This window comes from Danio rerio, chromosome 18 (genome assembly GCF_049306965.1).
Source record: "Danio rerio strain Tuebingen ecotype United States chromosome 18, GRCz12tu, whole genome shotgun sequence".
Taxonomy (NCBI): domain Eukaryota; kingdom Metazoa; phylum Chordata; class Actinopteri; order Cypriniformes; family Danionidae; genus Danio; species Danio rerio.
Window position 1 is genome coordinate 46973500 of NC_133193.1, and position 26291 is coordinate 46999790.

Sequence of the window (26291 nt, forward strand, 5' to 3'; positions counted from 1 at the left end):
GAATACATGCATAGCCACAAGATGGCGATAGAGTCTTGTCTAAAATGGCGCGAGTATCAGAGCAGAAACTATCGTGAGCTACAAAAACATCCAACCGGTTGCTGTAGGGCTACTATTCCGCAGTCAACAACTGTTAGTACAGTACATAAACGAATTAAATACCTGAAGATGCTAATCATGAACTTTAATCTCTCTAGAAACTTTCAGGTATGTATGTTGAAACTGGTGGTTGTAGTTGAAGTCTGAAGGAAAGCCATGGCTTACTCCAGTAAACAGACATCTGAACAGTTTATCGCTTTCCTGATTAACTTACATTTTGTTATGGAACTTCGTAACATTCTAGCATGTGGTAGCGATGTTTATTTCATGAAATACTGCACATTTCTAATTATTCAATCAAGCAATATAAACTACTGTAAAACATGGAAGCTCCACATGTTATGAATGCTTTTAATAAATATTTAAATTCCATAATTACCCTTTAGTTCATCCTTTTAGTATACAGATGAGGAAAATGTCATTTCTGACACATCAAGCTGCACAAACAGCGACAAAATATGTTCATTTATGGCAACAATAATGATGTTTATAATGATGTTTATGATATTTATATATACATAATATTTAATCAAACCTTCTCCTAAGTATTCCTAAAACTAATGAGATGGTTATTGATTTTAGAGAGAGAGCACAAAGCAAAAAACATCCCACATTTATTATTGGGGAGCAAATTCAGTTAGTAACAAATTATAAATAATTGTGTGTGTTGTTGGACAAACAACTTAAGCAGGATGTATGGACTAAGTGTATAAGGAAAAGGCTTCAATAGAGAACGTACTTCTCAAAGAAACTATTGTCTTTAAATGTTGACAACACATTGTTGATCATATTTTATAGTGTTTTTATTGAAAGTATTGCAACATTTTTTTGTAATCAATTGGTATGAAAATGCTGAGGCCCAGAAGAGGTCACTGGGGAAGATGGTAACAACAGCCAGGAAGTTGTGGGGAATAAAACTAAACAGCATTGATAGTATATACAAAGAAAGTGTATTAAGCTACCATGCTTGTTGATGATGAGAGACATCCTTTATTAGACACCTTTCAATTGTTACCATCAGGTCAGCGATATTTTGTTCTCAGATGTGTGAGAAATAGGAAAAATTATCATTAATACTTCAAGCAATTGAGTTTTTAAATTCCACCTCTCTCAGTTGATAGCCATTAAACTGGATATTCATTTAGAGGATGGGTACCAGTGCTTTAGGTTTTTAAAATGATTGTTTATCTATATAAATGCCAAATGTAAAATGTCAGAAATCTCTGTGAGTTTATGCTGCAAATGAAATTTCCCTTAGGGGATAAATAAAGTTAACTCACTATCTAATTAACTACATAACGAGAGCAATAAACATGACAAGAACACATTTAACAACAAAGACAGAATGTGGTGAAAACGTAAATGTGTAGGAATGTACACTATGGATAAATAGTGCACATTTGAGGTTGCTAATGCTAAATGGTAGCGCCTTAGCACATTTTTATAATGACTTTTATTCTAATGTTTTATATTCAAATATTAAAGTATTAGTAGCCTATAGTGTACTGTTTCAACAGTAATAGGAAATATACAACTTTTTCCTTTGAACAGTAACTATATTACAGTACAATAGTTATATGCCTCCTGGTAGTTTACTTTTTAAATACTTATAGCATAGTTAGCATATAAAAGTAGGCCTATACATTTTGCAGTATGTTGTCAATAAGCTTCTTTACATTTTATACTGGAAATTAACTTTCAATTAATCTTATTATTTACTATCTCAATATTTTTTTGCAGCTTAAGTTAACTCCTATATTCCTATTTAGATAAAAAGGGGACATTCTACCAGAAACGCACATTATCTGTCCCTAAAATAAAAACATAAATACATCCTAACATTTTTTTTTAAATGGACTGATGGTCATTCATTTCATTCTCAGGTTTTCTTTTGAAATGTTATTACTAAAAACACTTTACAAATTTACAAACCCTGCCATTGTCCTTGTCCTTAGCCAATTGAACCTACAGCTTTAATAGTTTTGTTATGCTAAAAACTGTTATTTAGAAAAAAAACTTCAGAAATAGCAAGTTTAAGTTGTTATCATTCACATCAATTATTCTACAAATTCTATAAATAAATGCTATTTTACAATTGTCCCCAGTCCTGTCACATTTGCAATAAATTTAACATAAATTATGTGCATTATTTGATGGAGGAGAAGCTGAAAGTGATCAAGGATGCGCTCTATCATTGAATTGTTGCCACATTTGTTGGTAGAATGTCCCATATATACAGTTGAAGTCAGAATTATTAGCCCCCATCTCCCACCCTCTTTGATTTTTGTTTATTTATTTTTTTAATATTTCCCAAATTATGCTTAACAGAGCAAGGAAACTTTCACAGTATGTCTGATAATATGGAGAGAAATCTGGAGAACGTCTTTTTTGTTTCATTTCGGATAAAATATAAGCATTTTTGAATTTTTTAACCACCATTTTAAGGTCAATATTATTAGCCCCCTTAAGCTATATGTTTTTGTTTGATTGTCTACAGAACAAACCATCAATATACAATAACTTGCCTAATTACCCTAACCTGACTAGTTAACCTAGTTAAGCCTTTAAATGTCCTTTTAAGCTGTATAGAAGTTTCTTGAAAAAAATCTAGTCAAATATTATTTACTGTCATCATAGAGGAGTTATTAAAACTATTATGTTGAGAAATGTGTTGAAAAAAAAAAACTTCCCTCCATTAAACAGAATTTGAGGGAAAAAAATAAACGGGGCTAATAATTCAACTTCAACTTAGTTGCTCCACATATTTTTTAGTTTATAGAGAAGAATGTAAAACTGCTGTATGTTGAAAAAGGATTTTAAATGCTACACAATACGTATATTTCTGAGCAGCACATAAAAAGAAGACTGAAAACTTACAATTAGCACACTTAAAAGGTTAGTTTATCCAAAAATGAATAGTAATTTTACTCACACTCACAAATTTATCGATTTATTTCTTCATCACACTTAATTTTGATGGTCCGTTTGTTAAATTTAAGTTGCATTGCTTTCACATGCCTAGTAATTCTCATTAGATTATAAGTAGTCTGTTAGATCGGGGTTAGGGTTAATGTAAGTTGACATGTACTTGCATAGTTTCTTATAGTAAGTTAAATTTCTGTTAAAGGAGCAGTATCAACAGATATTAAGCAGACATTAATACTCAATTGGACCATCAAAATAAAGTGTTACCATTTCTTCTGTTGAACACAAACAAGATGTCTGGAAAGTAGATCACATATGACCAAGATGGCGGTGTGTAAACATCGCAACGCTCAGCGTCTCTCCATTTTCTGTAGTTTTGCCGTATTTTTCCTGCTAATTTTGGGTCTGTTCGTGCAGAACAGTAAAGCCTTTACATCGTACACCTGACAGGAGCTTTTGGATATTGGTTTGTGCATTCCTGACAATTTCTTTTACTGCATTTTGTTGCCTTGTACTTGCACATGTGTAATGACAGTAAAGTTGAATCTATTCTGAAGAAAACTGATGTAGCCATTGACATGCATAGTAGAAACACAAAGTACTATATTAAAACACTACAGCTTGTTTTAACAGATCTTTTTTTGTGTTCAACAGAAGAATAAAACTCAAACAGATTTGGGACAAGTAGAGGGTCGGTAAATGCTAACAGAATTTTCATTTTTGGATGAACTATCACTTTAAATAAAGTTATGCTTTGTAATGGAATCTTTGTTATGATAAATTAAGTCACTGTGATTCCAGGTTTCTTGCTTGCAAAAATACTATGCCTCATCTGGAGCGAGAGTGCCTTACAATCTGGCCTGCATTACTTTCTTTTGTCTCACTCTCTCTCTTCCTCCTTTCTTCTTCCTCTCCTCCGATTCCCTCCTGTTTTCTCTCTGTTTTTACTTTGTGCTATTCATATTCCTTTCATTAAGCGCCGCTGCTCCCACAATGCACTGCTCCTCCTGGGCTGCCCGGCAGATGTTTCACAGTTTGTGGCTCCATGTAAGTTAAATCAGCGTGTGCGCTTTTCCAGATATTAGGCACGAATGTGACTGTTTGAATGAAGCATTAATGATTTTCATTTGCACAACATCTGCAACTTAACGGACACATATTTGTGTTTGTAATTACAGCACGAGTGATCCCGCAAACTAATACAGCTGGCCTGTTCTGTCTGTTTCTGAAACTCCCTCATTAATTGCGAATACTCATAGAAAAACCAACTCTATAGACACCGTATTTAAACTTGAGATCACAGATAGCATTAGTAGTCAGTGTGTGTGTTTGTGTCTGGACGAAACTGCAGTTCTTGGTTCCCCTCCTCCATTTTTACTTTCAGAACGCTGTCCCCGTAATTGATCCCAGATTGTCTGTTTGCGTTGCCAGAAGCGATTCATATCGTTTTTATCTTTCAGACAAGCCCTCTACCGTTTCCAGATGGAGAAGGCACAACAGGGTTCAAGTTTGTTTTTCAGAAAATGTAATGCTATAATGTCTTTGACTCCCACAAAAAAACTGCATAAAGCAGCAGGTCTGCAAACGAGTACCTTTAGCTGCGGACAGATGGAAAGAGTGAAAGCATGTGCGAGAGAAAGAGAAAATAAGACATCTTTTTTTTCCTCTCTTTGTGGCTGTGGAATTCCTGAGAGTAATTTGTTTACTCGTCTGTTTGTTTGCGCACCAATGTTTGTTTGCTCGTCTAAGTGTTAAGAAAGCATATTATCCTTGTACATTTCAAACACAGTGTCATGGTTAGCGATGTGGTCTGGTTTCTATTGAGAGAGAAAATGTTGTGATGGTGGCTTTCAAGGGCAGTTCTGGTGTTTGTTGTTGTGTGTGTTTGCAGTCTGAGAAGCTGATGTAAAAATCCCAGTACTCATAAGACAGTACCTCGGAAAACATTGCGAAGCTCCAGTAAAGAAACCTTCAGAATTCTTAACAAAAATGGCACATTTTATGAAGTATTGTAATATTTTTAAGAGCAGGAGTAATCTTAGAAGGAAGTTTTATGATATAATGGTGTAATTTACAGCAGAAATCATTCATCATTCATTCATTTTCCCTCAGCTTGTTATTTATCAGGGGTCGCCACAGTGGAATAAACCGCCAACTATTCCGGCATATGTTTTAAACAGTGAATTCTTTTCCAGGTATCACTGTCATTACCTACATTGGCATTGAGTCCCCCAGTAGAACCTAGGATTCAGGAAGTTAAACCTAGGATTCAGGAGGAACAATGCGTTTTTCACCCATTCCATGGTACACAGGACCAGCTCTATACCCTTACCAGGGTGCTTGAGGATTCATGGGAGTATGCCCAACCAGTCCACATGTGCTATGTGGACTTTGAGAAGGCATTCGACCATGTCCCTTGTGGCATTCTGTGGAGGGTGCTCTGGCAGTATGGAACTGAGCCGAAAGGTTAGATTTACCGGTCAGTCTACGTTTCTTCTCTCACCTATGGTCATGAGCCTTTGGGGCATGACCGAAAGGATAAGATCTCAGATACAGGCAGCCGAAATGAGTTTCTTTCGCAGGGTGGCAGGGGGCACCCTTATAGATAGGGTGAGGACCTCCACCACCACTCAGAGTAGAGCCGCTGCTTCTCCACATCAAGAGAAGTCAGCTGAGGTGGCTCGGGCATCTTTTTTCGGAAGAGAAAAGAGAGGTGTTCCAGGCATGTCCCAACGGGAGGAGGCCTCGGTAAAGACATTGGACACACTGGAGCGACTATGTCTCTTGGTTGGCTCGGGATCCCCCAGAGGAGCTGGAGGAATTGTCTGTGCAGAGGGAAGTCTGGGGTTCTCTTCTAAGACTGCTGCCCCCGCGACCCAGCCCCGGAAAAGCGGTTAAAAATGAATGAATGAATGAATGCCCTTCCGGTTGCAAGTCGGTACTGGGACACCTGCATACACATACTATGGTCATTTTTGTTTACCTAATTCACTTATACTCCATGTCTTTGGACCGTGGGGGAAACCAAAGCACTCAGAGGAAACCCACATAAACCTGGGCAGAACATGCAAACTCCACATAGAAATGTCAACTGGCCTAGCTGGGACTCTAACCAGCGACATTCTTGCAGTGAGGTGACAGTGCAACCACTGAGCCACCATGCAGCCCCTTACCTCAGAAATAAGATAGCGAATGCTTATGTTCATGTAATTGAGACGTTAATAATAGAAACATTTTTGTTTACGCTCTGTAAAATAAACCTTTACATTTAGATATTTTTAATTTGAAAATTTGAGAAAAATACCCAATTAATAAATAATGATTCTGTTGTACATAACATTTGCTAAATTGTTGCATTGTTTATAATTTTGAAGAAGTGATTCATTTCTTAATATACTAAATTATAAGCAAATGAGGTGCAAATTAGTTTTGCCATCATATATTCAGTACCTACATCAGGGGTCACCAATCTCGTTCCTAAGGGGTCCTGTGCCTTGCAGAGTTTAGCTCCAACTTGCCTCAACTCACCTGCTAAGACCTTGATTAGCTTGATAACCTACATATTTGTAAACTTGTGCAATAGACATCATTGTAATCACATTAGTTATGTTTCCATCCAAAAATACAAGTTAACTTTATGCGCAAAAACTGTAATATCGCTTAAAAGACATGCAATTAAAGCAGTGCTTCCATCCAACATGTCAAAGCGTAAAAAAGGCATGAGACACGGAGCAAAGATGTTCTTGATTCTGGTGGTCATTTATAATATAATAACTGTAATGCCGAAATCGTTAAGACATTTTAGAATACAAAACAACATTTTGGATGCTTTACAATGTGGTCAGCATGCTGGTTTGTCTATTCGCACACATTTTTATCATCACATGATCTCTCATTACAAAATCACATGACCTTTTTTAATGCGCATACTGGAATTTGTTCGGTAAAAGTGTTTACATCACAGTATGTTCATCTTTTCTTATTGGATAAAAAGTTTATCCTACTTAGTTGATCTTTAAGAGCATTTTCAAAATTTATGTGCATCTTGCCGTTTCCATCAACCGTTTTTTTATGCGCATATCCAAAATGCATGGCACGGTGGGTCAGTGGTTAGGACTGTCACCTCACAGCAAGATCACTTGTTCCAGTCCAAAGACATGCGGTATAGGTGAATTGAATAAGCTAGTTTGGCAGTAGTGTATGAGTATGCGTGTGTGTGTATGTGAATAAGAATGTGTGGGTGTTTCCCATTGCTGGGTTACCGCTGTCTATCACTGGGTTGCGGCTGTCTATCACTCCGCTGATTAATCAGAGAGAAAATAAATGAATGTTAGACACAAAAAAGAAGAATAGAAAAATGTTAGAAACCTTTACTACTATGGGAGTCAGTGGTTGCAGGTTTCCAACGTTCTTCAAAATTTGGTATTACTCAATACGGTATGAAACAAGTAAAAGGGTGACTAAATGATGAGAGACGTAAAATGTTTGAGTAAACTTATCTTGGAATGTTCCTTGAAGAATTTGTGTGTGTGTTTTTGTAGGAATGCAGTTCTGTTCCAGTCGTTCTCAGCATTGTCCTTGATGTCTCCTTATGGTGTCCTTCATCAGTTATCTAGGCAGGTGTTGAGTGTACAGGACCAGCCTGATCTCTTTGAAGGCTGTTCCGTCCGGCTATCCTTCAGATTTCAATGTGAAGCCTAATCTCCTCTCTTTATCCCAATGGCATTTATCCATGAGATCATCAGAAGCAACACTGGATTGTAAAGGCTAATTGCACATAATTGCTCACTGGCTCTGAGACCGAAACAAGCAGCTCTGGGAGCAAAATAGAGCCACTGAGCTGAGGAGATACGAGATAGACATCAGAGAGTTCAGGAAGTCATTTGCCCAAAGATACCACATTTTCCTACTGACCGAAGGAGGAATTGTAAAACTCCACATGTCTTGTGGGATCACAAAGGGGTCGCTGAGAATGTGAGAAAAGTGTGTGGAGTGTATCGAAGATTAAGCAAACGGCCACGCTTGCAAAACATTTATACCCAACTTAGTCCCCACGGACCCTCTTTGTGTTTCACCACAGAGCGCAAATTGGGCTTCTCGTTTTTCCTTGGACCCTGAGTAATATGACATCACACAACTGCAGGAAATCCTATTTTGGAGCCTGTGAATGCTTCATATACATTTGGGCCAGCATGAGCCAAGAGCAGAGCGCCAAGATGTGAAACCAAAGCGGGGGAAAAAAGAAATTAATTTTCACAAGCTTCTCGTTCTCTCTGCCTTTAGCTTCTTTTGGCAAGACAGAGGAAAACAAAGAGGTCTGTTAAGGGCCACCTGCTCAGGGAGGATTGTGGGTAAGCACTTCCGCACACTGAACAGCTGAAGCGGAGCTGCTGAGGCAACGGCCCTGAGGGAGTCTTTTTCGCCGACTGGGGGTCGGCAAGATTAAGAGGAAGCAGGAAGCAGAAGATGAGGTCGTCGCGGCCACTCGACTACAGGCGTAGCTGCGAGCGGCAAAGCTTCTTCTCTCTGATGGACAGTAGATCGGTCTGCATGCAGTACATAAACGCTCCACGCTACATTAGAGGCCAAAGCCTTTCCACATGTTGTTTGCAGAAGGCCTCTGTGGTGCTTTTTCCCCATCTGGCTCTTTCCAGGTCAGCTGGACCGCCCCCTTCTCTTATATACACGATCCCTGACTTCAACCTGCGTTCTGCTTCAGAGCTGCTCCACCGAAACACAAGCAAACCGTCTCCGGGGTTTTGCGGTTCACACACTGGTTCAGTCTCACTATGTCATGGGTCTCTCGCTCCCTCGGTGGCAGGTCAGCTGGGCTGTAAAACTCACTCTAGTGTGTCCGCTGCTTGGCAGAGCCACAAATACATCCACGGCACTTTGAGAAGCAGTTAAGCTCATCCATTCAGAGCCTGACACACTTTGTTGACAGGCCACAAGCCCCTCTCCATCATTAGGAGCCGGAGTGGGCCTGTGAGAAGCCATTACTGTAGTGCCCTGGGTGTCGCAGCCAAAGAAGTTACGTAGTGTTCTGCAACTGTGGATCCTGGGAAAATGTGGTTTGTGTGTACAGTAAGAAGAAAACACAAAGCTGTCAGCAGTTACAGTAATGACTGAATCGGAAATGAAAAAAAAAACAGCTTGTCCGCCACCCTCCCTGAAGTTAGTCTGGATAAATCTGATGCTGCCGGAATGTCCCATCGGGCATCAGACTCCACTGTAATCCTTCTGTGGTTGAAAGTTATGAAAATGTGCTCTACTATTTCCCTGCCTCCCATGGGCTGTCTTTGCAATGTTGTTCACTTTTGCTGTCAAGCTTCCTTTTCTTTCTGATCATGCCTGTATGTCTGTCATCTATCCCTAACCTCAAACACAGGACAGAGACGACAGAACCATTGCAAAGATAACAACTGCAAGTACACAAAAAGAGACAATGGGAAAGAATATGAAAAGAGAGGAGACACTATGAGATGAAAGCAGAAGAATAAGGATACGAGTAGACAATAGCCCCTTTCACACAGTGATACCGGTAAATATATGGAAAATTTCCGGAACGACTTTACTGGTAAATTCAAAAAAGTGCTGTTCACATAGGCGAGGGCGTTACGGAATTTTTCCGGAAAAGAGCATTCACACATCCATTCCAAAATACCAGTAAATTCTGACATCATTAACCAGAAGTTACCTCTAAACGGCTGCGCTTCTATTTGTATACATCTGACTACATCACCAACTCTGTGAATGAATCAGTATTGTGAACAACTTCGAGGAAAACATAGAGAAACACTTTCGCATGTGGAGATGTACTTGATATGTGTGTGCTGGTGCTCACGGGCTGTTTCACGGGCACACGCAAAGCTTGAAGGTAAACAAATAACGGCTCATCATAAGCCTCGTATCGATAATTATTTACACGGCATTAAGATGAACATATAAATGTTTTCTGACTAACTTCTAGCAGCTAAATGTGTCTGGAAAAATATTCAAAGGCTTTTATTCTCATAAACCGCGTGGACGTAAATGCATCTGAATGTTGTGATTGGCTTAAGCAGACGTTTTACGTGAGCACGTTCTAGACGTGCACATGCTCTTTCCGGCAATCTTCCTTCTGCATTCACACAGTGCAGCATTCCGGCAGATAACCGGTAATGTTACAACTTCTCTTTCCGGAAAATAGCCAGAACGAACTTACCAGTATTTTCAAAAAGGGCCTGTTCACACATACACACCTTTCCAGAAAAGTTCTGGTAATTTTCCGGAAAGGTCGGCATGTGTGAAAGGGGCTAATGTAAGAATAAATAAAATGAGATAGAAATGAGGAGGAGAAAAGACATAATCAAAAAAAGTAACAGGAGGTCTTGCAATATTATGAGAAAAACAAAACAAAGGTGTCCAGGTTTGATGATGTAAGAGGCAGTGGGAGATGAGACAAGACAATACAAGACTAGAAGAAGCAAGCTAAGATGAGAAGAATATATAGGAGATGAGAAACAAGTGGAGAAAATAAATGAAACTGAGAACTTATGCATTACATATTATAGAAGGTGGAAGACCAAAGGAGAGCAGATGAGAGAAGAAGAGGTGACAAAAACAGATGAAGGTACAAGTGGACAAAAATGATGAAAAAAGAGATGAAACAGTTGAGAAGTGATACTGATAAATACTGTAGGTGGGATGAGATTGAGAAGAGATAAGTAAAAAGGGAAAGGAGACAAAATGGAATAAGGCGGAGTAGAAAAAAGAACTGGAAAAGACATGAAACAACAACAAAAAAAGACAAGAATGGGTTCCAGCATCTGCTGTAGGTATATGATCATGTAACGGAGGCCAGCTAGTACAAACTGTGCCACCAAAGTTTGCAGTCTTAGCACGAAGAGCTGGAGGGTGAGTAGAACCAGAGGGGATACTATGATGACCCTGATGGAATGGCTCAATCTAAAAACCAGATAATTAAATTGTAAAGCTCACTCCTGTGGCCTCAGGAGGCATTTAAAACAATGCTATAATTTTTTGGCAGGCTGCTAGCATGCTTTATGAGATATGACAAAACTAGAATAGAGGAGCCAAGATGAAATGTGGAGAAAAAATGCGATGAGAAAAAAAAAAGACAAGAACAAATAAAATATTTCAAGACATCCAGAGCTCAAATCCCTGATAAAGCCCAACTTTTCAAGCCCTTCTTTTTTAGTTTAGAGCACAGGTGTCAAACTCCGTTCCCGGAGGGCCACAGCTCTGTACAGTTTAGTTCCAACCCCAATTAAACACACCGGATTAAACTAATTGAGTCTTTCAGTCATGTTCAAAACCTACAGGTAAGTGTGATGAAGCATGGTTGGAACTAAACTGTGCAGGGCTGCACCTTTCCAGGAATCGAGTCTGACACCCCTGGTCTAGGGTCTGTAGTCAAAAACAGGTGTATTAGAAGCTTACATTAGAGGCTGTATTCTTCAGCATTCTTGTTAATGGGCCTTTCAGAGCAGAGCAAGAGGAACCAGAAGAGCTGCATTGGGTAGAAGGGAAGTTTAGGGAGGTCAGTAATGGAGGCAAGCAAGTTGTACCTATGCAAGTAAGCCCCAATCTCAATTCTATTTTTGTACCCCTACCCCTTGGCCCTTGAGAGTGTGAAGGGGAATGGCTTCAAAATTTACCCCTGAGAAATGGGACATCGCTACAACACCAGCACACGTTCCCAAATATCATTGCAATCTCTTGCTTCATATGAGATAGTAGTTATTTCAGTTGCGTTTTGTTTTTTGGAGTTTATCTTCAGGAAATTACCGAAGGCAACAATATCATGTTATCATAATGATACAATTTGCCAATAAGCTCGTAACTGTACTTTGCATTTACACTGTGGCCATATTCATCTGTGTAAACACACAAAAACAACATTAACATTATACCAGACACTGTAAAAGGGATTTCCCTGCCACTAGACTTTTCTGCCAGGGTATTCTAATGCAAGGCTCGGAAAATCTGTTAGCCCAACATCCCTGGGCTATTGTTTTTTCAGTCGGGGTACCAAAATCTATTTAAACCATGCCCAGCAGGCTATCTATGAGCGGAACCAGACATGGTGTAGACTGTGGTAGCTAGACTGAAAAAACAATAGCCTGTGACATTGGGCTACTAGATTTTGCGAGCCCTGGAGTGTCAGATGTGAAAGTATGTTATGGGACTGCTACCCTATGCCTTCAAGCTAAAGAGAATTGGGACAACCCCACCCATTCACGTGAACTTGCAAAACAAGGGGTAAGAGGTAGAATTGGGATTGGGTCTAAATCGAAATCATTGTGCCCTTAAAGGATGCAATATAGGCATCTCTCTTTTTAGCAACATTGTTGGTTCCCATGCCCATAACCTGACCTCTCTTTACTCTGTAATAAGAGATATTTTCTTGAAGAAAATAGTGTGCATATGTGTGAATATATGGTCCAACTTTACCTGTACATAATATGGAAAACAAGAAAGAAGGGGGAACGCATAATTATGTGGGTAGGGGGTATTTGCTCTTAGCTAGAGGGTAAAATGCCAGGTTACATATTTAAAAACACAGAAGGAAACTGTGCAGCGCTGCATGCTAACTACACACAGAGCTTAGAGCTTCATAAATTAATGACACACAGAGTATCTGCACACACTCACCAATTACAGCGCAAACACCATCTGATCCTGATATGGCTTTCTTGAGTCCGTGTAAACACAGATCCTGATGCAATCATTTTCTGCAATCGTTTCAGCCGAGGCCAGACGTTGAAATCATTATATGGTCATGTGATCACTGAAAAGGAAATCAATGGCAGAGATTGTGCTATCTGTTTTGCAGTCTTTATCTTTTAATGCATTCCATCAAGGCACTGCAAACATCCGTGACTCTGCTTTATTTAAAGAAACATACTATGTTATATGATGTTTTTAAAAATGATAATTTGAGGTAACTTAATATCTAGGTAAATACCAGTGATACACATTCATTGAGGACACTCTTTTTAATGGTCTGAGATTGTGTACACTTCATGCTTTTTTTAATGTTAAGTTTTAAACCACATGTAGAATCCACTATATGGGATTTCAGATGCAATTGAGACACTACTTCATGATTTTTTCACCATTTGAGTCAACCGGTCAGACTGAATTGCATCTTTATAAACTAAAATGATTATCAGGATTCATATATATATATATATATATATATATATATATATATATATATATATATATATATATATATATATATATATAATTATGTCCATAAAATGACTGAAAATGTGCTGGCAGTTTATTACCAGGTTTGTTAACAGCCCAAGCAATTTATTATTTTAAACTCTTAAGTCAATAAAAGCTTTTTTACAAACTTTTTAACATCAAACATTCTTGCAGAAACGGTCAAGGTCCCATAATGCAACTCAAAAGCATTAAAAAAAAGAATAAATAAAACTTACTCCCACTGCCGTTTATGTCGAAGTTGATATAAAGCCGAACCATGGTTTTTTGTAAAGCTGCGGTCAATGTTTGTAGGTGCGAAATTCTGTCGTACAGAGCTGCGAAAAGGGGCGGGATTAAACAAGATTATTAGGCATTAAAAAAGCGAGCGATTGCTCCATGTTTTACATTTCTGTCCAGAGAGGTCATGTTTTGATCCTCGATTGGTCTCGCGCAGTCAAGTGATGCGATTTTGCAGGTCAGTTCACCAAGCTTGAACTTTGCACCGCAGCAACCTGCGAAACTTAATGACCCTGCGTTTCCGGTCTGACCGGATTCTCATTTGCGTGCGTGTGAATGGAAGTCTATGGGATGAAAAGATCAGTGTGACCACAGCTTGACTTCTAATTTTTACGAGGTGGGCCCAATGCTCAACCCCCAACCTGGAGGGCCAGGACATACACACATACACTACGTACAACTTAGCTTACCGAATTCATCTATAGCGCATGTTTGGACGTTTGGGGGAAACCAGAGCACCTGGAAGAAGCCTACGCAAACATGGGGAGAACATGCAAACTCCACATAGAAAGGCCAACTCACCCAGTTGGGCCTCAAACCCGTGAACTTCTTGCTGTGAGGCGACAGCGCTACCTACTGGTCCACTGTGCCGCCCAACAGGTAAAACTATTACACTTTTTTTTTTCCAGTGTTACCTTCACTGTACCATTCAGCTATTAAGAAGTTTTAACAAGAGGGCTAGCTTGTGTTTAATGCTCTTGTCTAAAGTCTTTAGAGATTTGAAATCGCAAATGTGTTTGCTTGTGAACTTACTGTCCAGTTAACTGATACCTGTTTGAGTGATACCTCAGAGAGGGTGTAGGAGTAAGTCGCGTGATATACATACTGTATAAAACACAGAGATTCATTTTTGTAGTAGTTCATTAGGTTCAGGAAAGTGTGCTGGTTTGTGTATGTTTTGTTTTTTACTTGGAGTAGTTTAGTTAAGACGTTTGGTACGTTGAAGATGTTTCTTTTTTTCTTTTCAAGTTTAGTTTGTTTAATACAGCTAGCGGGTTTTGTTATATTTATTTCCTTGATTTAAGCACCTCTAATTCTCCCACAGGTAATTTATTATTTATTCATTGTAAATGTTTTTCTTTCACTGTACAATATATTTTCACTGGTTTCCCTGGAAATATGGGCAGTAAATAATTGCAGTAATATTTGGTTTACGGTCCGAGGCAGTGGCGCAGTAGGTAGTGCTGTCGCCTCACAGCAAGAAGGTCGCTGGTTCGAACCTCGGCTCAGTTGGCGTTTCTGTTTGGAATTTGCATGTTCTCCCTGCCTTCGCGTGGGTTTCCTCCGGGTGCTCTGGTTTCCCCACAGTCCAAAGACATGCGGTACAGGTGAATTGGGTAGGCTAAATTGTCCGTAGTGTACGAGTGTGTGTGTGAATGTGTGTGTGGATGTTTCCCAGAGATGGGTTGCGGCTGGAAGGGCATCCGCTGTGTAAAAACTTGCTGGATGAGTTGGCGGTTCATTCCGCTGTGGTGACCCCGGATTAATAAAGGGACTAAGCCGACAAAAAAATGAATGAATGAATATTTGGTTTTCAGTAGTTTCTTTTTGCATCTATTTGTCACAAACACACTTAACTATTATATGTAGTTTAGTGTAGTTATATGTTATGTCAAATACCCTTAGTTTAATATTAACATCTAAAAGGACGTAACATATAATTAATTTCTTCTCCAACAGGACAGCAGTTACAAAAAACCTGAGTTTGTTATAGCAACCTTGCCCTCACTCTAAAGTGCTGCCAACCCCCCTGCCAGGCACAGCCGGATCTGTGTTGAAAGGGCACCACACCTGAAAGCTTTTACCCAAACAGGCCCCAGATAAGACTCCTAGACTTGTAATACCTTCCACTCCAATCTCTCCAATTCCATCTTCACTCAATGCCATTCCCCCCTCTCAACGAAAAAAAACACACCCCCAAAAAATTTTTTTTACTGCTCATATTTTCCAGCTTCCCTCCCTCTCTTTCTCCTTCCCTCCTAGGGCTGTAGGTCTGCCGGAGCAGATGTGTCTGGCCTCCGCAGTCTCAGACTGCTTTAATAAGGGATGTGTTTCACCGGTAAGGAATTTGGTCGGCTAGTACGCCCATCTGAAGCAGGCCCACTCATCCTACTCATCACAAATCAACTCCGCTTTGGAATCTTTGCCTTTTATCTACCTTTCATCATTGTCGTCGTGCGCTGCAGCATCTGCTGTAATAAAATGGCAGGGGTTGCTTTTGCCTTTTTTATGTGAACTTGGAAAGATTTGATTTCTGACAAAACTATATATACCTAGCAAACAATTATAAGTTGCAAAAAGTTCAACATATTTTCTTTACATTAATCCCGACTTGCATTACTTTTTTTTCCTATGTGGAACTTAGCAGCCAGACCCTCCATGGTTTCTTTCTCCATATAAAAGCAAACAGTGATATAACAGAGCATTCAAGTCATATTGGACAAATTATATTAATGCGTCAGATGTACATGAACACCACCATGTCGTTATTTTGAGTTTGAAACTTGAAATTTTCATTAGAAGAGTTGGCGGCATGTCAGTGAGAAACATGGCGTAATTCATTCATTAATTTTCCTTTGGCTTAGTTCCTTATTTATCAGGGTTCACCACAGCGGAATAAAGCGCCAACTATCCTGGCATATGTTTTATTGAGCGGATGCCCTTCCAGCTGTAACCCAGTACTGGGAAACACCCATGCACTCTCACATTCACACACACACACACTCACTCACTCACTACACTATGGCCAATTTAGCTAACCAATTCGCCTATAGCGCATGGCATAATGACTGATTTATAATCGAGAATTATATATATCATTTTATACAACAGTTCTGTCTGGTTCTTGAATCTGATTGGCTGACTGTGCAATATTTTGCTAGTAACATCACACAAAGGCCTCTTCACCATTCACCTCTGTGTATTACTCCGACCACATACAGCAAGCAACAAGCAGGCTACAGTTTGACAAATATTACTGTTGTTACACAACAAAATGTACTTTTAAGGCTTTTTTAGTCAAGAATGTAGTTGTTTAAATTGCAACTATGCAGTTTATTTGTAAAAATAGTACCTATTTTAAAATATTTCTGAGACCTCGTCGGCGGCCAAAGACAGTTGACGTTGTCTATCCACAAGATGGCGCCAGAACCGCATAATAAGCACTTGCTTAGTGTGTTTTCTTGAGCGCGAATAAAAAGCTGAAAAACGGAAGCCTCGTGGTTTTTAAGGTGGACCAGATAGAGTTAATTAGAAGCTGTAAATAAGAAGCTGGATTTAGCCTTGTCCCTCCTTATTGCAAACACAACAGCAGTCTGGTGAGAAATCTGTGTAGATGGATGGCATTTCATGTCACATTCAGCCATATATCTTAAATGTGAGGAAAATTAGCTGTTTTGTCATCACCTTAAGAGGGTCACACACCAGAAGCACCGCTTCTCATTACGCTATAGAGGATCATTCAAATACTAGCTCTAAAGTGACGTTGGTGAATTAGTAACGGCTTCTGCTGTTCTGACGTCAGCTGCAGATGTAAATGAATAGCAGAAGAAGGTAGTTCCTAATACAAAAGGGTTTTAGACTCTCTGTGTTTGATTTTCTTTTTTATGTACAAAATTGTCCCGTCAAACTATTGTATAAACGCAATATCACACTCATAGCAGCTATGGCTGTATATCAGCACTGGTGGGGCGCAACACATGCCTCCCACCAGTGCTGATATAAGGCTATAGCACACTGCTACGAATGATATTGCTCATATCATATTATATAATTCAACTCTTGTGGGTTGTCAGTGACAAAACACCACTGATGCAGATTCTCAGTTAACAAACCCAGCTTTTGTAAGTTATCAAAACCATCTTTTGCATAATGAAAGTGACTTAAAGGCAGTTGATGTCATTTTTATGACTTGTGATATAACTATTATAACTATTTTATTATAACTACATGACGTCTACCAACCTCTATTATTAGCTGACTGTTAGAATATTATGGTTTAAGTAGACTCGTTTTCTTAATATCTGCTAAAACGTTTTGATACATTGAGGCTATTTCCAACTACAGACAGCACACTTTTATTGCTTATTGACTTCATTTTCATTACAATTGCCTTTATTTATCTAAAAAGAAAACTAATGTCAAATTGTCTGAAACTGTAGTTTGCTGTTATCTTTGTCACGTAAACGCACTTATTCAAATAGTCGTGTACTCAAATGAAAGTAAGTTTACAATAGTTGCAAAGTCAACAAAATGTTGTTGAGCACCAGCAAATAAAGTATAACCATTCAATTCTTAACTCTTCCAAACCTTCTCGACGTCTTTCAAAAGAAGTCTTCAATCACTGAATTAACTAACTTGTTTACTTCCTTAAAGTATAAATGTTGTCCTTGCCTGTGGGAAATTCTCTTTCCTCCAGTATTTTTTTAAACCTACAGGCCTTCCGTCGTTACACCAACACTCTAATTAACAGAGGCTTGGTGCTGCACTTCTTCAGGAAGAGTTGGATATATTTAGAAAAGATATGGATCACAAACTTTCCAAAAAGAGAATGAAAACCATAATGGCTTCTGGGGTTATCGAAATGGCTGAGCAACGCATAGAAATAATCCCACACTATCCACATTGCCTGTTTGTATGTCTGTCTCTCAGAGGTGCACTTTGATGTCAAAACTACATGAAACTGAAAACTTGTCAAAATTGCAAATCAATTTGATGTCAAAACTTTGATGTTCATTTGAAATCCACACATTGAAGCCAAATTGACCACCAAATTAATGAAACAAAAAGTATTAGAATAGAAGGTAAGTTTTATTGATCTGAAAGCTTCAATTCCAAAATAAAACATGTAAATTTGATTTTGTTTTTTTACAATGCAAGTAAACTGTTATTACTGCTTGTAGTTTCTGCTTGTAGTTTCTGCCAACCCGACTCTACACCATAACTTTTCAATCCAGATGGATGGGGCAACCATTACTGCATCCAAAATGGTGAAAAGCCTTGGAGTAACGATTGATGACCAACTAAACTTCTCTGACCACATTTCTAGAACTGCTCGATCGTGCAGATTCGCACTCTATAACATCAGAAAGATCCGACCCTTCTTATCTGAACATGCAGCTCAACTCCTTGTTCAAGCTCTTGTTCTCTCCAAACTGGATTACTGCAACTCTCTACTAGCTGGGCTTCCAGCTAACTCTATCAAGCCTCTTCAACTGCTCCAGAACGCAGCAGCACAAGTGGTCTTCAATTAACCTAAACGAGCACATGTCACTCCGCTGCTAGTCCGTTTGCACTGGCTGCCAGTTGCTGCTCGCATCAAATTCAAAGCTCTGATGTTTGCCTACAAAGTGACTTCAGGCCTTGCTCCTTCTTATCTGCTCTCACTTCTGCAGATCTATATGCCTTCCAGAAACTTGCGTTCTGTGAATGAACGTCGCCTCGTGGTTCCATTCCAAAGAGGGAAGAAATCACTTACGCGAACGCTCACCCTCAATCTGCCCAGTTGGTGGAAGGAACTCCCTAACTGCATCAGAACAGCAGAGTCACTCGCTATTTTCAAGAAACGACTAAAAACTCAACTTTTTAGTCTCCACTTCACTTCCTAATCTGCAATTGCCTCTCTGAATATCACACTAACTGTACCCAAAAAAAAAAAAAAAAAATACTAATACTACTAATACTTTCCTTCTTAGACTTTACAGACCTGAAACTTGCCTACAGCACTTATTCATTGTTGCTCTTAGTTGTGTAAATTGCTTCCTTGTCCTCATTTGTAAGTCGCTTTGGATAAAAGCGTCTGCTAAATGACTAAATGTAAATGTAAAAATGTAAATGTAACTAACACAGCAAAAAAAAACATCAAATTGACATCTAACATTGGTTTAAAAACATCAAAAATCGTTTACAGAAGTCCTTTTTAATTGATATTTGACATCTACCCATCAAGGAAAGGAGGAGGAGGAGTAGGGGTGGAAGGGGGGATTCTTCAAAACGAAGATGGCTGTTAAATGGAACTTAGATAAAAGTAAAGTAAGGGATTACATTTCATTCATTCATTTTCGTTTCGAGTCCCTTTTTTAATCTGGGGTCGCCACAGCGGAATAAATTGCCAACTTATCCAGCATATGTTTTTTTTTACACAGCGGATGTCCACTGTGTGTTGGTGACAACAAAATGTTGGAGTAAAAACATAGACTGAACTTGAGGCTGCGGGTGACCTGATCCGATGAACTCACTACACAGACCTCAGAACCGCAGAAGGCCATGGTGTGACTGCTGTATAAACATGTCTTCCTCGACTTCAGCCATCGTTCCATCGTTCGCACTCTAACTGACAGCGGGAAACCTTTAGCGACACAATCTCTCCACTGTGGCACCTCGCGATATTTGCAAACAAGTTATATGAATCCTATTTATTATCATTTGACAGTAATGGAGGAACGCCGCCAAATGTAGCGTAGTAAGAGTAAAGATTTATCTCTTAAAGGGCCATGAAACCCCCTCGTTTCAGCAGGGTGTTTTCACACCTCTACTTTGGAAAAAGTCAGAAAAGTGGGCGTGTCCAGCTCTGTTTAGGGGGGAGTGTCGGAGGAACTAAAGTGGGAGGGTGTGGGAGTGTCTATTTGGGCACGCGCGAGTTCCAGTCAAAACACTCACACACAGAAGAAAGTGATGGTGTTTAACCTACATGGACATCTGTAGTCGAATTATTTGCCAAATTATTAAATGGTGGACTTTAACTGCAGTTTGGCTCTTTCATTCAGGGAATTCATTCATGCCCCTCGCGACAAACGAGATATTTGATTCGAGGATCTGCTCTAAGCGTGTATTTTTCATGCAATGTTTGATACCGCACGGCGAATGAGAGAAAAAAACCTTCCGCATTTCCCGGAAACTTAGATGCACATGGCAGGTATCGTCAGAAAGCCGCGTGTGTTATTCCAGGCACAAAATGCGGTTAAAAACCCTACACGAGGTTAAAGTTTGGTTGTGATCCTAACATGTTTGCACTCGGTGCAATATTTAACTTAGTTCGATACGAACAAACTGAATAAACAAAGAGCACTGGTCGCTCACTTACCAAATCTGTAAAGACAGGACAATCACCAGCAACTAGAGCCGCGTCTTTATTTAGAGGAGACTACAAGCGAATCCGATCTCAGCGTTTGCAGATGAGAACAGCTCTCAGGTAAACAATAATACTCCTTAGACACGTAAGTTATTGTTGTCGCGCGTCGCGTACACTGTTAATCCACACGTGAGTCTGAGCTCTCACAGAGAGAAAATGAAAACAAAACTTAACGGCAGCAAACTATAAAAGCAACACTTCACGCTTGTTTTGCCAACACAACGTGGCGTCTATGTCGTGTAAACACAGTAATGAATATTAATGAAGTTGCACAATAGAGCGCGCTGATTGGTTTGAACCAAGCCTTACTCATGCATTAATGCATCACACTGTAAGACGTAATAAGACTCACTCTGACACAGACGCCCAGTCTGCACGTGGAATACAGCGCTATTATATCATGGCCGTGACGCAGCTTCAAAAATTCGTTTCAAACTGGAAGTACGAATTTGCTTGAAATAACGCAAAAACAACCAATTTACACTTTTTAGTGTAATATAGGTGTCCTAATAGTGTTTTTAGCAGTGTGGGACACATATACGACTGTCAACAGCTCAAAAAAATGTGTTTTGGTGTTTCGTGACCCTTTAATTTATTCGAGTAACAGTAAAAGTATAAATTTTATATGTACTCAAAAAGTACACGTTACCAACAATTTTACTAAAGTAAATGTAACAAAGTAAATGTAATTCGTAACTACCCACCTCTGCACACTTCTAATAATGAGAACAGAACTGATTGTTTTCAAAGTATATAACGCTTGCTCTTCTTCCTGAATTCCCTGAACATATTCTTATTTGTGCAGGTAACAGTCAGATGGGATTTCAGAAAGTCCTGTCCATGGGCCTGCTCAATAATGAATGATGCAGTGCCACCTCCAGACACACTATACCTCTCTCTCTCTTCAGAGAATGAAAGAAACCATACGAGGCACACCAGGCCAATGTAAGGCACTAATAAATTATTTAAAGTAACTGAGATGGAGTACTCTGTCGGTTATCTAAGTCCCAGCAGGCTCTCCATTGGAAGGTTCTGGTTTAGATCGGACATGAGAGAAGCTGTCCAAATGCCTGTTGTCTGTATGTCTGCTTTCAGCATTTCCTGAAGTTTGTGGCACCATGGGGATCGCGCGATTCTTCCTCCTGCTCAGTTGCTTCCTCTTGGTTTTTGTACAAGGTAAGGAGCATAATGTCTGTTTTATGTTTCTGGACAGAAGGTTGTCAAGAATGTTCTCGATATAAAGCGAGAGGGCAGAGAGTTCATGTTGGAAGAGGAGACATAAGTGGAGATGTGATGTACTGGCAGTTGTGTGTACGCTTTAGAGTTATTAAAACAGTCATATTTGCAAAGGGAGAATGCTGTTTTGTGATAAAACCAAACAGATCCACAACAGATTTAGTTTGGATTTCATTCAAGGGTTGGTTTACTTAAAAATTTACATTTGGTTATTACTCACCCTCATGTCATTCCAATCCCAACCTAGGCTCATTCTGAAAACGTACCTCTATATACATTTCTGGAGAGCGCCAAATATGTCCCAGGAGCTACGTTTTCTTTGCGGTTTTTGTTTTCGCGAATCCACCAGAAGCCACTGTGTACGCATTTTGAGATGTCAAATTTCTCTCGCGAGTGCCATCCGCACCTGCTGTTCTCGCATAAATCCACTAGAGGCTGCTGTTGACTGACTGACTGATTGACTGACCCACCCCCTCCTCTTTCCCTAAATCCAACCAAAACGGTTATCAAAAGAACCGATTGACCCGCCCACCCACTTCCCTAAATTCAATCAACAATTTTAAAAAGCAATCCAGAAAAAGAAAAGCTCTCGCCTTTATAACCATGTTTTTAGATTTTACAACATTCTCACTCTGTGATTTACTTGTTTATTTTATTTTTTGGCTTCTGTTTTTGTCTAACCCGCTTTCTGGAACCGTTCTTCACCGGACTTGAACCCCATCGTCGTCGTCAGCTCCTCTCTGCTTCTCAAGTCTGCCAATGTAAATGGCGAGCTAACTGGACAAACTGGTAACAGCGGGAAAGCTGTGCATACGGTAAGCGGTCAGCTGGTAAGCGCGAAAAGGAACGGTGTCATACCGCCCCATAGCGTTCACCTTAAAGACGAAATTCAGCCATATGTACTTCTGGCTACAACAATCTCCAGAAATGTATATAGGGATAAGTTTTCAGAATTAGCCTATGTTGTCCAATTCGCATTGTTCATCTTTGGAACACAAATTAAGATAATTAGATGAAATCAGAGAGCTCTCTGACCCTTCATAGACAACAAGGGTCCCAAAAAGTTCAGAATAGGATTCAAACTCTTGTCAAAACATTCCATGCGACTTTAGTAGTTCAACTGTAATTTTTACAAAACTCCAAGAACACTTTTGTGTGCCAATAAAAAAAAACTGTAATCTTTGTCCGCACATTATGATTTTACCAAGTATGATGCAATTCTGGATTAACATCTATGTCTATCCTGGAACATTATTTTTGTTCGAAAATAATTCATACCTATTCCCTGCCCCTAAAATTAACCATAACTGTAAATTACTCCCAAAAAAAAGAGGGGAATGATACACTGTAAAAAAATCTAATTGATTAATTTAACTTAACATTTTTAACAAATTTATGTGGATTGAACATAAAAAATGTAATTGTCCTAATGAAATTTCAACAATTGTGTTTAATTAAGTAGTTAACAAGTACAAAAAAAAAATGTTTTTTGAGTGTAGTTGAATAACAATCATCTAGAAGTGAACCTAACTGTAAGCCCAAACTTAACATAAACGGTAAACATATCCCTTAATTCTGATTGGCTGATTGAAAGGTTGTTCCAGGATCAACATGATGTAAATCCAGGAACATGTCCTACTTGGTAAAATCAGATTGGCGACTTTGTCCTTTTGTCTTCCACATCATATTTTGTTGCATTTACTATGGGAAATATGGTGCTTTCAGTGGTATTGTCCTTAGTAAACATCCACTCTGACCTGTTGCAAAAGAAGACAAAGGTGAAGAAAGTTGTATTTTACAAGAATTGGTTTCGTGATAGGCGTTGCGGTGGCATAGTAGGTAATGCTGTCGCCTCACAGCAAGAAGGTCGCTGGTTCGAGCCACGGCTGGGTCAGTTGGCATTTATTTGTTAAGTTTGCATGTTCTTCCCGCGCTTGCGTGGGTTTTCTCCGGGTGCTTCGGTTTCCCCCACAGTCCAAAGACGTGCAGTACAGGTGAATTGGTTAATCTAAAATTGTCTGTAGTGTATATGTGCAAATGAGAGTGTATGAGTGTTTCCCAGTGATGGGTTGCAGTTGGAAAGGCATCCGCTGCATAAAACAAGTGCCAGATAAGTTGGCAGTTCATTCCGCTGTGGTGACCCCAGATAAATAAAAAGAATGAGCTGAAAATGATGAATGAATGGTTCCATGATTTTAATTGTACTGGGACCATCACTGACTATGGAGAGTCAAAGAGCTCAATTTTTCATTCATTCATTCAAACCCTATTTGTTCTTAGCCTCTTTATTTATCAGGTGTCACCACAGTGGGATGAACCTCCAACTTTTTCAGCATATGTTTTGCACAGCGGATGCTCTTCCAGCTGCAACCCAGAACTAGGAAAAGAGCTCAATTAATTTCATCTGAAATATCTGAATTGGAATTTTAAAGATGAACAAAGATCTCAGGGAATGACACAACATGGCGGTGATTAATTAATAACAGAATGTTCATTTTGGCATGAGTGCTTTATATTGTAATATTATTGATTGCTTCACTGGATGAAAGTGCCCAATAATTGGCTTTCAGAATATTTGCTCACAAACTAACTCATCTTAGCGAGTAGGGAACCGAAGAACATTGAACAGTGCCTAAGGAGGTGTTGGTTCCTTGCTATCCATTTGTTCATTTAATCCCACCACCAATTAATCCTGCTGGTACTGAAAATCAAACTTACAACCTTTGAGTTACAAGTGTGACTTTTAAACCATTACGCTACAACTGCCCAACTTTAAAATAGCTATACTTGAATATATGATTCCTGGAACCTTACTAACAAATTCACAACTAGTTTGTATTTGTGTAATCTTAGGTCTAGACATCCCTGACCCGGATGAAATTGAGTACATCAGACAACAGGAAGAAGCGACAGTAAACGGCACTGTCCACCTTTATTGTGGATCTGATGTTCCCACACTGTTCATCTGGGTGTTCTCCCGGCCTGGCACAGAGAGAAATGAGCCTTTGGCATACAACTACGGCCAGGGGTCGAAACTCCTGTCCTTAGCCAGCACCCTTGGAGAGATTTCCTTGCTCACCAACACAACCACTCTTGTGATTGAAGGGGTTTCAGAAGAGGCTGAGGGGGTATACACTTGCCAGGCCCTATACGACATGGATGAACCGCCTAAGGTTAGGTTTTACTACACCCAGCTGCACCTGCAGGATGAAGAGGAGAGATCCAGGGGGTCGGGATCTCCACCACCGGACAGTGACTAAAGGACAGGTCGACTAACTAGAATACATATTTTTAAAGTGATAACTGTATTGAGAAGTTTATGAAGTTAACTTGTTAACCGAAGTCCAGGAGCGAGACCATGCCTCACTTTGCCTCCTTATCCAATCATCTACTGCAGGGGTCACCAAACTTGTATTGCAGATTTTAGCTCCTACCCTAATCAAACACACCTGATCAAAGTAATCAAGGTCTTGCTAGGTATACTTGAAACATCCAGGCAGGTGTGTTGAGGCAAGTTGGAGCTAAACCCTGCAGGGACACTAGCCCTCCAGGACCGACATTGGTGACCCCTGATCTACTGCTTAAACTTATTTAAGGAAGATCAGCCCTCTAGCACTGTTCATCTCATTCTCTCAAACCCACTCTCCATCCTTCCTTATAACCTTCTCTCCCCTCCTTGGTTGAATTGGGGGAGTCCTAATCACCCTACCAAAACATTACAGAGATGCTACCCCCACTCTGAGTCTCTGGGCATCAGCGTTGATTGCCAAATCAATGAATCTGCTTGTTTATAATTGCGTTACTTTTATTCCTCTTCATCCCCCTCTTCCTTACCATCCCTTTTCATCCCTACATCCCCACAACAAAGACTGCCTCAAAGTGTGGTGTGGTCGATGTTGGTGAAACAGTATTTATGTGAAGGTAAATTCACTGCAATTCATTTACGTTTAGAGGTAACATCCCTAGAGTAACTTGTTTACCCTTTAAGATATGAAATGAGTTATAAATACAAATAAACTGATGTTCATTGTGTGATCTGTTTACTTCTTTTTAATTATAGATCATATTCTGTAATCACACTAGCCAGGTTTTTATCCTAACATGACGTGAATTTTTTTAAAAGTTCGCAAAGAAAGGAAAAAATCTCCAAATAAGAGTTCCCATTAAGACTGTTGTATTGGTAACCTACTAACCAACTGTAAACAAGACAAGCATAATGGAGACATCTGATTAGTCACAACGGTGTTATATTTGCTAGGTCAGTTATAAATAGAAATGGTGTTCCATCTCCCATTATTTGCATTAACCTTTTTTTGCACAAGTCCAAAACCACTTCAATTGAGAATACACAGTGAGAGCACAGGCTCACCTAAATTGGACAATAGAA

The 26291-nt window shown here is 39.5% G+C and overlaps 1 protein-coding gene across 16 annotated transcripts; it reads left to right on the plus strand.

The window, feature by feature from the left end:
* Nucleotides 1-10: 10 nt before the first annotated feature.
* On the plus strand, nt 11-25936 carry LOC137488333 (V-set and immunoglobulin domain-containing protein 10-like 2). 16 transcript variants are annotated; one of them, XM_073929614.1, is made up of 6 exons: nt 38-207; nt 19487-19569; nt 19683-19806; nt 21474-21613; nt 21764-21844; nt 24758-25936. In XM_073929614.1, exons 4-6 carry the CDS (start codon nt 21529-21531, stop codon nt 25162-25164), a joined length of 573 nt encoding a protein of 190 aa, XP_073785715.1. In that variant the 5' UTR covers nt 38-207; nt 19487-19569; nt 19683-19806; nt 21474-21528; the 3' UTR covers nt 25165-25936. The 16 variants fall into 16 exon arrangements, 11 of the variants coding, with proteins under 11 accessions (XP_073785713.1, XP_073785712.1, XP_073785715.1 ...); XM_073929612.1 differs by lacking the exons at nt 19487-19569; nt 19683-19806 and adding an exon at nt 4002-4071 and having other exon boundaries at nt 11-207; XR_012393838.1 differs by lacking the exons at nt 38-207; nt 19487-19569; nt 19683-19806 and adding exons at nt 16734-16856; nt 22638-22719.
* Nucleotides 25937-26291: the final 355 nt, after the last annotated feature.

What these genes read in the sequence shown, in the direction of transcription:
- LOC137488333 (XM_073929612.1), top strand. Translation starts at nt 21,529, where the DNA reads ATGATGCAGTGCCACCTCCAGACACACTATACCTCTCTCTCTCTTCAG. An exon ending in ACGAGGCACACCAGGCCAAT is followed by an intron (nt 21,614 to 21,763) that starts GTAAGGCACTAA and finishes GTCTGCTTTCAG; the next exon opens with CATTTCCTGAAGTTTGTGGC. An exon ending in CCTCTTGGTTTTTGTACAAG is followed by an intron (nt 21,845 to 24,757) that starts GTAAGGAGCATA and finishes GTGTAATCTTAG; the next exon opens with GTCTAGACATCCCTGACCCG.